Genomic DNA, 16,112 nt, shown 5'->3' with positions numbered 1-16,112 from the left:
TTCTCATTAACGGTGGGCTCAACTCACACCAAGTTCCAACCCTTGGTTGAATTTTATTGCTGCTTGTTCAAGTGTTGTGATGTCTTTCTTCTTCGTTTTGTGTTCTTTTTTGCCTAGTGCAGTTTTCCAATTAATTTTTGGTATTCAGTCACAAGACAGTCTAGGCCTAATCTCTATATGGGTAATACTGTACAAGAGTTAAAACAATAAGGGATGTTAGTGACGAGGTCAGTAATTCCCTAATTCTTTCTGCTGATTGATTCCATTTTCGAACACAAAGAAAATTTATATTTAACTGCGCCACTCTGTGACCATGGTTGTAAGAATAATGTTAAGGAATCAATCATCAGCAAGTACAGTGCTACAGTAATCTAAATAAGACAGAACTTTCCTTAATCAAATTACCTTTAAGTTATATAGCAGTCGTGGTTCTCTAATCTTTCCTTACTTTCACATTAAATAGAGTTCCCGCTTAGATCCGAACTGTTAAAATGAGCAGTGCAATAAAATGAACTCAGGCAAGCACAGGATTCAATTCAAATAAAAACATTTAATACACTAATACATGAATTTACATTAATCAAAGAAGATCTAATATAACTAAAATGATCATGAATTAAAGAAGTTCTTATTAAGACAATAGTAACTTCACAGTAGAGTATACTCAGCACAGTTAAATTCTTAACATATAGATTTCTACCCTTCTTAGAGTTATAAGCTTCTAAGCACAACTTTTAGACAAAGGTTATCTATTCAATATATTCAATTGTCAACTCTGCTTAGCCATTCAGGATATACAAAGCACATATCGTTAAATACACACCATGGAATTCTAAAGTCCTGACAGTCTATTACAGTAAATCTTAGTAAGTCAGTTTATAACTTATATTACGTTCCCTTGGAACAAGCTTCAAGATATCACACGTTCAAACTTGAACTGTCATTAAGGCAATACACTTACTCCTTTATTGTAATTACATTCACAGAAGACATAGAAAGGATTTCCTTACCGGGACGGTTGATATACTTTGCCTATTATCACGTGTTCTGGAAAACACTTCCTTGATTCTCAATAGCTTTCTCTCTTAGGCACTTTAGTTCAGTAAGATCCAGATTCACTGTAACGCTCTTGTTGGCTCGGGAATTCATGCTTGCTTCGCTCTAAAAATGTCTATCCTTCAGGTTTCCTTGGCAATCCCTGTCATGCCTCTCATCTTTGACAATTACAAGACGAGGGAATTAGAATCAGGATACGAACAAGAGCCGGCGAAAGAGTAAGAGAAAAACAGAGATCTCCCCCTGTCTTTTCAACTCCGGTTATCTCCTTCCCACCTCGTTTTTTTTTTTTTTTTATTCAACAGTGCATGTCTCCTTCTTCACTCCGAAATCCGCCTCTTGGATCTTCGTTAGCTCGCCATAGTAACTAGCACCAAAATATGCTCTGGCGGATAACTTCGTAATTTCATACAGTACTTAATTTCTGTTATACTGGCTATGTCCTTGGCAATGGTTTACATAAACGGACTAAGTTCCGAGTTTCCGTGCACAGTTCACATAGGATATATATACTCTACAAAGAATTAGTACAGGATAAATAACTAACAACTATTAGAACATACAATTATTTTATAATTATGGAATATACATTAGTAAGTGAATAATTTACTATTTGTCTGATGAGCAAATTTGACTCAGGGAATGGCAGACTATGTTAAATCCTGAATGAAACACTATTATATTATAATTCCTTTCATTCAGTATTTAACACAGGCGAACTCACACATGCATCATATGGCATGTTTCAATTCGCAGTAGAATTTTATTTGAAGTTAACTTTTGTGATCTGTCATAATGACATCGAGAATTTCAAATCCAATAAAACAAACACTTATTTCATGTAATTGAAAAATTTGGCAACAGTTTTTAGTTAGATACTGTGTTTCCGGTGCAACATATGGTTTTACTTGAGTCTATACAGAACAGTTTCTGTGAGAGGGGACATCTGATTCATTACTTAGTGCCGTTTTTATTCCAGCTGTTTCTAATTACACTATTTGTCAAGAAATATATTACACAGACTGCAAAAGCCTCTGTCAGTGATACAATAAAACTACTTCTTTTTCTTGCATCTGCAGTATAATGGCTGTTGGGGAGGTTGTGTTGTTAACCACGGGGATCGAGTTACTATCGCCTCGCTGTGAACATGTTTAAACATTTTTCGCACACGAGGTATGTGCAAAACATTTAATGTCTTTTTTCGTAAAGTAAAATCAGCGGTGTGAGTTATATGCGAGGGCAAGTTATATTCAAGTAAATATGGTAAGCATTTCACTTAGAAGTTGACATCCTTCTGCTGCTTCCCCTGCTCAGCTGACTTCTATGGTGTGTTACAATGCATAAATATTTTTCTCACTGCTGTTTTTTTTTTCAAACCAGCATCATTAAAATCAATTTAATAATACAGTAATCAGTTTTACACTGAATATTATTATAAATTTTTGGTGACCAGAATGACACAATTTAATGATGTTGGTCTGAGGAAACTACAATATGCTACAAGATTTCATTAGTCCAGTGATTGATAATTATTTAAATATGCCACACCATATACATAAGTGTACCAATACTCTTTATGATTATGCCATATTTAATTATTAATACTTATGTTAGTTTAATGTATGAACTTTATAAAAATGGGAAAGATATTTATGATGAAGTTTATTGGGACTGAGCCCTCGTCTTATAGAAAAAGAATTGAGAACTACTGATCCTTAGGATTCCCAAACTCTTTCCCTCTCTAATCGCACCTGCATTTATTATGCATTTCACACTGCGCATCTGCCAATAGGCAGAAATAAACAGCGGAAAGTGTATTATTGTTGTGTATATGCACTGTTTTATTTTTGCTTGAGTTTTTGCTGTAAGTGTGAATTACAAAGGTAATTTAATTTAGGTGTATAATAAAATGTTGATTTTTTGAAACTATAAAAAATGCATTTAAGTTTTGAATTAATTTGTTACAATTCTATTTAACATGGCTGGTGAAAATAAAAAACGAAAATTATCACAATCCGGCAGCAGAGAGTTTTAAAGTTGGTGGACTGAAGAGTATGGCTTGATTAACAAACACAGTAAAGCAATATGTGTTTTATGTTCCGGGACAGTTGTGTGCAGAATGTCATCAGTAAAACTGCATTATGAGACAAACCATAAATTGCTCCTTGAGAAAACCAAGGACGAACAGAAAGAATTTATTGCTTGGGCAATTAAAAATAGAAATATTCAGTCAACAGCCCTAATGAAATTTATCGGCAGTCGTTCAAATATAACTCCTGCTAGTTTTTTGCCTCAAATGTAATTGCCAAACATGGGAAACCTTTTAGTGATGGGGAATATATAAAAGAAGCATGGTTGAAATGCGCACCAGTTCTCTTGGAAGATTTTGAAAACAGGGAAAAAATTATTCAAAGAATAAAAGATATGCCTTTGGCTAGAAACACAGTGAAAGATAGAATCTTGGAAATGGCTAAAAATATAAATCATCAGCAAAAAATAGTTATAAAATCTTCTGGTTTAATTTCTCTTTGTCTTGATGAGATTACTGACATAATTGAATCAGCTCATTTAGCAATTTTTATTTGTTATTGTGTTGGGAATAATATCAAAGAAGAACTGATCAGTTTAACATTGTTAGCAAAACAACAAAAGGAATAGATATTTGCAACGTAGTTGTAAATGCACTTGCTGAAAGAGATATAGATCCCTCCAAAATTGTATCAGTAACTACAGATGGTGCTCACAGTATGACTTAGAGAGGAAAATGGTTTTGTTAATTTATTTACCTAACATATTGGACATTCAGTTCTAGGTTTTCGTTGCATTATACATCAGCAGGTCTTATGGGCAAAGGCTAGTTTCAAGCCACTGGAAGATATTGTGAGCCTTGTAACAAAATTGATCAATTTTATATCGGCACATGCTTTAAATAAACGAAAATTTATAGAATTATTAAGTGAAGTAAACTCAGTGTACAATGGTTTACTTATGTACAACAACGTCTGATGGTTAAGTCGTGGGAAAGTTCTTCAAAGATTTGTTGAGTGTTTAGATGAAGTCAAACTTTTTTTACATAATGAGAAAGTCATTGAAAAATACAATCAATTAATGAACGTCAAATGGCTTTCGAAATTAATCTTTTTTACTGATTTGTGTTTACATTTAAATGAATTAAATGTTAAGTGGCAAGGTGTTAACAAGACAGTTATTGCCATATTTGATTTAATCAAAGCATTTGAAGCTAAATTATTTCCAATACCTTCAGATATTTTCCAAATACAAAAACATTCTTTGCAGATCTAGAATCTCATGAAAAAAAACAGATCAAGTTAAATTGACAAAAGAGTTTTCTACAGTTATTCAGTCGATAATCAACGAATTGTCTTCAAGATTTATGCAGTTCAGGTAATTTGCAGAGACATCAAAATTTATATTGCATCCAGACACAACATCAGCAGATAGACTCAATTTGGAGATTTTCGAGTGGCTGAATTTGGAAGATGTAGAAAGGCAATTAATTGATTTTCAATCCAGTTCTATACAAAATATCCCCTAACTAAACAGTTAGGGGATATTTTGGTTTTCTTGAAGACAATTCGTAAATTATAAAAATAATTTACAAAATGTAACACATTTATTTTAAAATATTCTTAATATACAAAAGTGTAGAACACGCAACTGCATATAAAATCATGTTAAGACTTGCCAATACGTTCTTAGCCATATTAGCATGTGGGAGGTACAAAAGCGTGGCTTGTTGCGCTCACTTCCACAGTGCATAATTATCACTTCAATTGTAAACTTGTGTCACCTACCACCCATTATTTTGTTAAAAATGGCAGAGCAACATGATATCCCAGAATCCATGGCTTGGAGAGCCATTGGTCGATTAGAAGCTGAACAAATACAGCAAGTTGTCGCTCGAGCGTGTTGTGTATCAAAAAGAGCAATTTCACGACTTTGGAATTGCTTTCTGGAGGTGGGAAATGTTTGAAATCGTCTTCATGCCATAGGTTTATATGCTCGAAGACCAATGGTTTGCATTCCACTTTCTGCAAATCACAAAAGAGCCCGAAGAATTTGGGCACAGGAACACCGCAATTGGACAAATGAGGATTGGGCTCGTGTTTTTTTTAATGACCAGTCCAAATTCAGTCTGCAACCAGATAACCGATATATCTTCATATGGCATGAAAGTGGAACAAGAAATAATCCACAGTTTGTTCGTGAAAGACCCCCAACATCAAGGTGGGAGTTTGATGGTTTGGGCTGGAATAAGTATCGGTGGCCATACTGATCTCTATTTTTATCAGAAACGGTTCCTTAACTACCCAAAGGTATTGTGATGAGATTTTGGAACCTATAGTTTGTCCATATGCTGCTGTAATTGGCTAAGAATTCATTTTTATGGATGACAAAGCTCGTCCACACCGTGCAAATTTGGAACAAGAGCGGTTTGAGGAGGAAGGATCGAATGAATGGACTGTCCTGCCTGTTCACCGGATTGTAATCCAATCGAACATACCTGGGATGCTTTAGATAGGCATGTTTCTGCTCAACTGATGCCACCACGATCGCTGCAAGAGCTCGAAATTGCTCTCACAGAAAAGTGGGGGAAATATCCCACAAGAACTATTTGATCATCTTATCTGGTCCATGCAATCAAGATGTACTGCTGTTTTGGCTGTTAATGGAGACCATATGCCCTATTAAAAATTAACAAAAGCGTTTTTGGCTATTCTTGTTGTTATTCTTGTTAAAATTATTTCACGCTAAAATTTATAATTTGTTAAATTTGTAATAAATATCGATTATTTAAACAATATCTCATCAATTACACCTTATCCATAAGTAAGAAATAATTATTATAACTATTGGGTGCTTTATGTATAAAGTACCCAATAGTTATAATTATTTGCAGAAATTTATAATTATCCAACAGAAACTAAAATATCCCCTAATTGTTTTGAGCGGTGTATATGGAAACAAAAGTTTGTCGATTTGAGAAATGACTTGGAAATAATTGAAAATGATCGATTATTGGGTGCAGTTAAAAAGAATGCAGAAGAGGAACTAATGAGAACTTGGAATGCCATTCCTGAAACCTTTAGTTGTTTAAAAAACTAGTGATGGCTGTGTTATCAATTTTCTCCTCTACTTATGCTTGTGAGTCATTATTTTCTGAAATGAATTTTATAAAAGACAGTTTAAGAAATAGAATGGCTGATGAATCTAGTTCGGCATGTGTATTATTAAAAGTGACAAAATATGAACCTGATATAAAGCATTTGGCATCTAATGTACAAAGTGAAAATCTCATTAATAAATTGATAATAGATTGATATTGATTTGTATATGACAATGTGTATGTCAAATTATGAGTTCATTTCTATGAAATTCTATGCTAATTTTTAAACTTGTCTCAATAAAATTTGCAATTAATTTTCTATTTATTTTTCCCCTATTAAAAACTGCCTGGCATGTCAGCAACTCAACAAATATTATTTGTAAATTTTTGACATGTGCACATAAAAAAGTTCACCACGACTGCTCTAGATGACAATAAGACAATAGGGCTGGATGAAATTTTCCCACATCTTTTAAAAATTGGTCTGAACACCAGCTATACATGGTGGAATCACTGTGTGAAGGAACAATGTCATCACTGATATGAAATTTGAAAAGGACATGTATACAGTATTGGGCAGGTGAGGATATTTAACCGTGTGGAAAGGCTTATGTGTTTGTCGCACATGTTTATTGGATTTTAATGGTATAGATGCAAACACAGATTGATAAGAAAATAACTATTTATTAACTTAAAGGCTAATATTTCGCTGGTATTGTATGCAGCATCTTCAGAGCACACAAAGTTTGTTACAGTAGCGAGACAACTGCAATCCATTGTAACAATGGGACTAGTATGAGTAATTGTAGCGTGCAACACAAAGACTAAAGTCCTAATTAGGCGCCATCTAAGTTTAAAAAAAAAAAAAAACAGATATTAATTCAGTCTTAGGACGACTGTCTCTCAAATCTTTGGTAGATTTATACAGCCATACTTGTTGAGGTTTGGAGTATGTTTCAAGGCTTCTGTTGATTCCAGGAACAACCTCTCTGACTTGTAAAAGCTTCTGTGCAGTACTTTTGTTTTTTTCCAATTAATCCTGTGTGCAGGGGTATCCAAAGCATGGTCTGCCAGATCTGACTTGCCATAGTGAAAGTGCCTGATATATTTTTTGTGTTCACTGAGGTAGATGTCAACAGTTCTTCCTGTCTGTCTGTCCATAGTAGGCTCGATGACATGAACAGGGCACTTCATAGACTCCTGGATGTGATAAAGGAGAGAATCTGTCCTTAGGTGAACAGATGAATTTCACATAAGGTTTAAATACAGTGCATAGTTGGTGTTTGTTAAGCACCCTAGATATCTTTTCATTATATAAGTCCTTTTATCCATCAAATTCACTCCATACATCAATGAACTGCACCAATCCTTTGCACAATCTTCTCATTGGCCATCATGGCCCTTCTCAGTTCTGTCCTATCATTCCAAGGCAGAAGATTGTCAATCTTTACTTTCGTACTCTTCATTTTTGCTTCCACTAACAAATCTTTTATATCTTCTCTCATATAGAAAATATATGACTTCTGCATTACTTTAACCCTTTGACATATAAATAATTTTTAAAGTTGGCTCTAAATTAGTTTGAAATTGACGCGAGCTTCGTAACGTCTGCGATACGTCAAAATCAATTTTGGTGCAATAAACAAAAGACGTGTCGCAGATGTCTTTGCATGAAATTCATATGAAATTGACGCGAACTTCGTAACATCTGCAATACGTCAAAATCAGTTTTGGTGCAATAAACAAAAGACTTGTCACAGATGGCTTTGTATGTTAACAGGTTAAGCTTGGTATACCTTCTTCATTTTGCTCCCACTGATAAGATCTCAATAAAGGTCAAAAGCAGGCTGGGTAGTGGCCTTTACCATAATGCTTAGCATTATACATCCCCCAAAGGATGTGTTATGGGGATACTAAGGCAATTCATGTGAAATCATTAGCCTCTATATACAAGTAGCTCAATTGTGAAGATACTTCACACTCAGACATTATAAATAAGCATAATAGGTTGTATTATGGAGAGCAAGTTTTGTGCATCATTGTTGGAAAGACTTGTAAATATGTCACCCAAACAGAGCCACTTAACAGTTCCTTCAGTATACCTTTATAACATACTCATACCCTACTACACACAAGCCCCTCCCTCTGTGCAGTATGAAAAAGTAAATGCATCAGATTATCTGCTACAACTTCAATTGTATTCTCAATGGGGAACCTATAGAACAATTAAAAATATTTCAATAGTTTACTTATAGCTATTTAGGTGCAGTTTTAGTGAAGACGGCAAATTAAATATGGAAATAGACAATAGAATAAGACCAGATCATCAGTTCTAGTTGTATTTGCTATCTAGCATCCATCTTATGGAATCACTTTACTACTGTTCTCTCAAATGCAGGAAATTCTTACATTATGTTTGTTTGGGATATCATTCACACTGCATATGAGTTTTTTAAGGTGCAGGTCACGAATAAAGAGAATAACCATTTCTGTTTAGGTTCAGGTTATTCTGGAATTTCTCAGTCTGTAGTTTGTCCATTAGATGACTTTCATTTAAGTCGAGAATGAGAAGTGAAGAATACTAGATGAAAGGTAAAAGACATTGATTGGTGTAACACTGAGAATGAGAGCTAGAAGAGTGAGTGAGAGAATGTGATTGTAAATGAGGGAATATCTGAAAAAAAGCAAGCATAAATGCAAAAACAGAAGTAAGCTTGACTGATGGAGCAAGAGAAAGAATGACTGCTGGAATGCAAGAATTGAAAATGAAATGATTAAGATCAGAACTAGATGAGGCATAATGAAATCTGATGTGTGATGGATATGAATGGAAGAATGCAAAAGAATAAAATGAAAATAGTGGAGAAAAAAGAAGTAGCAAATGATTCAATAGTAGCACTATATAGAAATTCTATTATAAAAGGTGTGGATGAGAAGGTACACAACGCTGTTTTCCAGGAAGGAGGAATGATTGGGGCTCTGGATGTAAGAAGTAAGCCTGTATGGTATGATTTTGTTGAGCATAGGAAGAATGTGAGGATGAATATCAGGGGATTATTGAAGAGTAAAACAACAGTGTGGTAGGAAGAGTAATTTGTACATTGCCAAGGTATAACAATGATAAGTTGAGGTAAAAAGTAAACATCACAAATGGTATGTTTGATGTAAATGTGTGAAGAGAAAGGAGTGAAAGTATAACAGTGATGGACTTTATTTGAATGGTTTTTGAGTGAGTCATCTAGAAATGTTGGAAGGAAGTGTAATAATTGATGCAAAAAAATTATCAATCTAAGTCAGAAATGATGTAAATCAGCAAGAGAATGGACAAAGTGAGAACAAAGTGATTGTGAATGAAGATGAGAGTAGTCTGAGAAATCAGAATGTTAAAACAGGAATGCAAATTGGACAGGGAAATAAGGGGGATGGGAAGAGACAGTGTAAGGAGAATTGATTCTGAAAGCAGTAATGAATGAATGTTTGGGGATGGTCTGCATAGGAATGGAATGAGTCTGGGGTGATTTTGTAGGACAAAGTTTAAGGGTAAGGAGCAGGTGTGAAGAAGTTGCAGGCATTACATATTCGTGGCATTAATGAATGCCAGGAGTATCAGAAATAAGATAGATGAAATTATTGTATTGATTGAGTTTATTTTCCTGAAAATAGTTGGAATAAGTGAAACATAGTTGGATGAGAATGATATCCTGATGGGAAGGATATGATGTTGATGAGGAAATTATGTCCACACAAAGTTGAGATATGAAGGGGGGGGGGGGGAAGTGGCAGTGGTTTTGAAGCAGTATGGTGTGAGGCTGATAGGTTGATAGGATGCATGAGAGAAAGTGTGAAACCTCCCTTAGTGAGTCCTTGGACTCTATGGATAGATGATGCTAATATTATTATTATTATTAATTTTTAGAATGCCTTTCCACTTCCAACAAAAGTGCAGGGTCCTTCAGTTGCTATTGTATGTGAATAGGTAGCATTGGATTGGTCACAGCTAGGTATCTTTTGCTAAGACTATGCTTAATGAAATGCATACACAAACTGTGCAGTCATCCTGTGCTGCAAAGCCTGGTTCCTGTATTCTGTTTGTTCTCATGGAACTTGGATATTTACAGGGTGTTCGGGATAAATTTGACATATTTATAATTAATTATATTTTTCCGTAAGTTACATGTATTAACACACACTTCTCTTCATTTAAAAGTTTGGACCCTTCTTCATTCATATACAAGATGTCAGAAAGGATGGATAGCTGGAACCCACCTGAATCATGGAAGAGAATAACTTGTATCATGATGATTCGTGCCCGCCATCAAAATAAGGATATTACGACTGCTGCCCAATGCTCCCTGAATACAGTAAAAACAATCAGGCATGAACTAGAGACTTGCAATGGTGACTACGAGGATGTAGCAAGAAGAAAGATCCCTAGCAGACGATCTGATTGCGTTCGTACAGCAGAATTCCTCGCAAATCTGCAGGAACAGGTGTTGAAGAACCCTGGCATTGGAATTCGGGCTTTGTTCGTGGAGTTGCTAACTGTAGTCAAGCCCTGGATAACAAGGGTAGCCAATGGTAGGCCGTATGTATGGCAGCAGGATTCGGCCCCTTGCCACACCTCTGGGAAAAGTCAAAAATGGTTGTCTGAAAATTTCTACGACTTCACCAGTCCAAATGTTTGGCCTCCAAACTCCCCAGACCTTAACCCCATGGATTATTTTGTATGGGGCGCAGTTGAAAAAGACACCAATCGCACTTCCAGTAATACAAAAGCCCAGTTAATGGATAAAATTAAAACAGTTTTTGCGGCCCTTCCCAGGGAGACTGTAGCATCAGCTTGTTCGAGGTTCCGAAGCAGAATTGAAGCTGTGATCGATGCTAATGGTGGTTATTTTGAGTAAATCTTGTTGATAGTATTGTAATTAACTCTGCCTGTAATGTTTTTTTGTCAATTCATTAAATTTAATAGATACAAAGAAGATTTTCTTTTTCCTTACGAAACTGTCAAATTTATCCCGAACACCCTGTATACATGATTATTGTTCAAGTCTCATAAACATTGTTTTACTGCAATCTGTTTGGTACTCACCAACTTCTCTGCTACATCTCTCCATGCCCAGATTATTCTTTTGATGGCAGTGTTGCCAGTACCTTTTATCTAACTCTTTCTGTATTATATGTTATATCCCAACTATAATATATTCCTGTATTTATATCTTAAATATGTTTTAGTTTGTGGAACAACAATATACTAAAGAAGATGTATTAAATATGATGACTAGGGAGGATCTTAGAAGATTACAGCTTCGGTAAGTGATTGTCTGTTAATATTTTTAATGATTATTTTCACTTTAAAATTCCCACTTGAGAGAGAGAGAATCTGTTCATCTCGATATGATGAGATTTTGCATTTATGGCATTTTTATCTGACTTGGCCTGTTTATACACACACACATACACCCTTGTCTGTAGTTGTATAAATGTCCTTGTATCTGCTAAAATGATTTTGGTTATTATAAATAGGATTATATATATATATATATATATATATAGGGTATTTCAGTAACTTATGATGAAGTCTATGAATATTTTTAATTAAATCCACAAAATCTTATTTTTAAAACATGGAAGCCAGTGATAATTTTATGCTCATTAACTCTTTGCTTTCATTATTTTGGGTATATATATATATATATATAGTAACTCATGTATTTCCCCTGCCTATATATTCATTATGCTTGTAAGCTTAATCACATGTGAGCAGTAGTTTGCAATACCACATCTTTGCATCTACCCAAGTAATCAGATTGTGTGTAGTTCATTATATGCTGCAATCTAAGTCTTCTTCCTAGTAACTGGTAAAGTGCAAAGGAGGATTAAAATGAAAACTGACAAATATATAGCTGAAACAATACAGGCACCTATATATCAGGAAGAAGTAAACCTCTGATTGAATTTGGACATATGCTTTGTGTTTTATTATTATTATTGTTGTTCAGTATCTCCATGGAGTCTGGAGACTCATTGTGGGAGACCAAAACTGACCATTATATACACAAAACCTATCATACCTCTCCTTAAACTCTTTCACCCTCAGGAAACTCACAACTAATTCTGGCATTCCATTCATTCACCACTCTTCATGCAAAAAATCTGATCTGCACACCCCTACTAACCACACTCCTACACAACTCCCATGGATGGTTCCTAGTTCTCTGACTATTTGTCATATATGGAAAAATTTCCCTTTCATGAGTTTTATAAATCCCCTTTAATATCTTAAAATTTTTTATGATGTCCCCTCTTTTCTGCCTATCAACTAATCTTTGTAACCCACAAACATTCAACCTGTCCCTCATTGAGAGTATTCCACAGACATGTCACCAGCTTAGTCAACCGTCTCTGAATCTTCTCTACCACCTTCTGATCCCCAAGAAAATAGGTGACCAAATCTATGCATAGTAGTCAAGATGCAGCCAAATCATAGCCTTATAAAGAGGAATAATAACTTCTCTATCTTTACTTGTTAGTGTGTTTTTCAACATCCAAGTAATCCTTTGAGCCATTTTAACAACTTTTGCAATATGCCCTCAGCACTTTAATTCTCTGTCCACCATTTTCCCCAAGTCCCTAGCCTCATCAATTTCCTATAATCCATTACCATCGATATGATACACCATATGCAACCTTCTTCAACCTGACCTGAAGTGCATGATCTTTTGCATTAACCATTACAATTTGCAACATTAAATTGACAATCATTATCCTCTCCCCACAATGTGCCAGTTTATTTAAATCACCCTGCAGGATATCTACATCACCTTTATCAATTATTGCTTTTCCGGTTTTGCATCATCAGCAAACAACTGAATATCCCTCTTAAATCTTTCTCTACATCATTGATATACAAATTAAAGAGTAGTGGCCCTAGTACAGAACCATGAGATACTCCACTATTCACCTTCATTCTCCTAGATTAAATTACATTACACCATATACTACTCTCTGGCATCTGTCTGTCATCCATCCCTATCCATACTACCAGCTTCATATCATTCCCATTTGTTTAAACTTTTATAACAATTTTTCATATGGTGGTATTCTGTCAAATGCATTTGCAAAGTTCCACAGTATCATGGTGTAGCCATTTCCTTTTTCCTAATTCTGCTGTCTCTTTATTATAAAATGTGAATAAATTACTAAAACAGGACCTACCCTTTAGAAAGCCATACTGCCCACTGTAGAGCATTGTATCCCTATGAACTCAGTGTTGGATTTTACCTTTAATCAACTTTTCAAATACTTTAACTACGCCTGATATATTAATTGGTCTGTAGTTTGCTACCTCTGTCTTGAAGCCACCTTTATGCAGTAGAACAATCTTGCCCTCTTTCCACAGCCCTGTAACCCTGCCAGAGCTGAGACTTAGATTGAACAACTTCATCAGAGGCAATGCCAATTCTCTTGCACATTCACATAGTACACAGGCTGCCGTGCTGTCTAGTTCCACTGCTTTGTTCACATTCATATTTTATAGTATGCTGAATACCTCTTGTTCATCTACCTCAATTTTGATATACGTTTCTATCACATCAACTGTAAAATGTCCACCTGGATGATACACCTTTGCAAAATGATCACTCAACATTTCAACTATTTCTTTTGCCTCTTCATACCATTAGAATTGTTTAAATTCATCCTACCATAGTCATTTTTCCTCTTGTTACATAACAAAAAAAACTCTTTTAGGTTCACCTTGGCCTGCTCAGCTAATTTTCTCTCATAATCTGATTTATCCTTTCTTACCAAACTAGTCAACCTTCTTGTTTGCACTTTGTACTGCTCGTGAGTATGCTGATCACCTTTTTTCTTTATGTTCCTTCCATCGTGTTTTATTTTTTTGCATGTATTGCTTTATATCTCTACTCATCCACGTAATTCCCATTTGGTTTATCCTCCTGACCTTAGATATGCAGTCTGATACCGCTTCTCTCAAACAGTCTCTGACCACCTCCCATGCACTACTGACATTCTTTCTTTCTGTTCTTCCCAAGCCATGGCACACTGCTCCAAGATGGCTTCTAGGTTTGTCATAATTACCAGCTTTATAGTTCAACATAAACCCGTTCTTCACAAAGAATTCCACATGTTTGGCATGGTCACGCTTCCCAGTTGAAGACAGAATGTCTACCTTGGTTATGTCTTCAACTGGGAAGAGTGACCATGCCAAACATATGGAATTCTTTGTGAAGAAAGGGTTTATGTTCATTAGGGATAATTACATGAAACAGCATGATATAAAGGGAACAAGGGGTTTGAGATTTAGTAATAGAATCAGAAGATATATCATGCTGTTTCATGTAATTATCCCTAATTTATAATTATAAATTCCACTTCCATCTTGCCATATCCCCTTTCCTCCTTTCAATTGATGTCCCCATAGTTAAAGTTTTCCATAATCATTGTTTGGCCTACACTTGTGCTAATCTGCTGATACATGGTATCTACATCTTCCTATGGATTGCCTTGGTCTATAGTAGCACCTAACAATATATTGTGTCCTATTGGCCTCTATCACACACCAGACAGCCTCAAATGAACCATCTCCCCCAGACATAAAGTCTTCTTTAACTTCTAATTTTGTAGGTTGTAATTTTTCATTTATCATCAGCAATATCCTTCTCCTCCTGTCCTATTCCCTCTATCCTCCCTGAAAATACAGTACGCTTTACATATTATCCCATAATTATATCGTTTTCTGTCAATGAGGTTTCACTGATGCCTATAATTTTTGGCTAAGTTGAGCTGACCAATGCCAAAAACTCCTCTCCATAATTCCTGATACTTCTTGCATTCGTGTACATGCATTTCAAAATTCCCTCATACCCATGCTTAACCTTGTGTAATGTCATTAACAACCCACTCGAATCAGAAACCTGTGAAATTGAATTCAGTTTTGCATAATAATTTCTGTACATACACTCATTTATCACAAGGGTGGCCAGACATATGTTTGATTGCATCTCCAATTGTATCTCTAGTTTCCCTAGTTTTACTTCCAAACTCACTAAACAAAACTTTCTCCAAACATCAACTCCAAAACCATTTAAATGTAGTCCATTAAGCATATATAAGTTCTTTCATCCATCAAATTCACACTACATTCCATTCCCCCCCTGCACAGTCTTCTCATGGACTCATTAACAATCATGGCTCTTCTTCTCAACTCTGTTCTATCATACTGAGGCAGCAGACTTGCAATTTTTACTTCCTTACTCTTAATTTTTACTTCTTGCAACATCTCTTTCATATCGTCTGTCATTGCATATTTCTCTCCTTTCAAATCATTTGTTCCTTCCATAACAATCATTTTTTTCACTTCTCCCTTCTGCAAACTAACATCCCTGATTTTTTCACCTAGGAAACGTGCTTTCGTCACTTGTTCATTAAGTATACCTCTTATTATCAAATCTCCATACAAGACCATATCCTTATTTGCAATTTCTTGCATTCATACTTTCTGAATTCATGTGTCCTTTCATTCTCCCACTCGCTATACCAGATGATAATTGTCGTTCCTGTTTTGTCCGGTGAAGAATGCAACATAAATGCACTATTTCACTCCTTACTGTCATTTCATCAGCCACTTATTTCATGCTCTTATTCCAAGCACTATTATTCATTACTTCTGCATTCGTCAGACCACTTTCGCTATCTTTCCTTGCATTAACATTCGTCGATTTGTTTTTTATATTCAATGTTATATTCAGGGAATGACAATCAAGGAAAAGAAGGGGTAGCCATAGTATTCAACACAAAATACGAGGCTAATTTTCCTGAATGGCAGTCAGTCTCAAGTAGAGTAATGTGGGCAAATATGAGCATGGGGGAACTGGACAATGAGACTTATTTGTGCCTATGGCTA

At 35.3% G+C, this 16,112-nt stretch overlaps 1 protein-coding gene across 6 annotated transcripts in view; it reads left to right on the top strand.

Moving 5' to 3' along the window:
- The window catches only part of Ask1 (apoptotic signal-regulating kinase 1), a 937,451-nt gene that overhangs the window by 897,368 nt on the left and 23,971 nt on the right, over positions 1 to 16,112 (top strand). For all 6 annotated transcript variants that reach the window (XM_090395264.1, XM_090395267.1, XM_090395262.1 and 3 more), the window contains one exon: positions 11,420 to 11,496. In XM_090395264.1, coding sequence (XP_090251390.1) covers positions 11,420 to 11,496 — 77 coding nt within the window. The remainder of the gene's footprint in view (positions 1 to 11,419; positions 11,497 to 16,112) is intronic.

This window comes from Typopeltis vanoorti, chromosome 7 (assembly GCF_054136105.1).
Source record: "Typopeltis vanoorti isolate ZY-2024b chromosome 7, IOZ_Tvanoo_1.0, whole genome shotgun sequence".
NCBI classification, from domain to species: domain Eukaryota; kingdom Metazoa; phylum Arthropoda; class Arachnida; order Uropygi; family Thelyphonidae; genus Typopeltis; species Typopeltis vanoorti.
The sequence above is the reverse complement of the archived record's forward strand: the minus strand, read 5'-3'. Positions and strand labels throughout refer to the sequence as shown.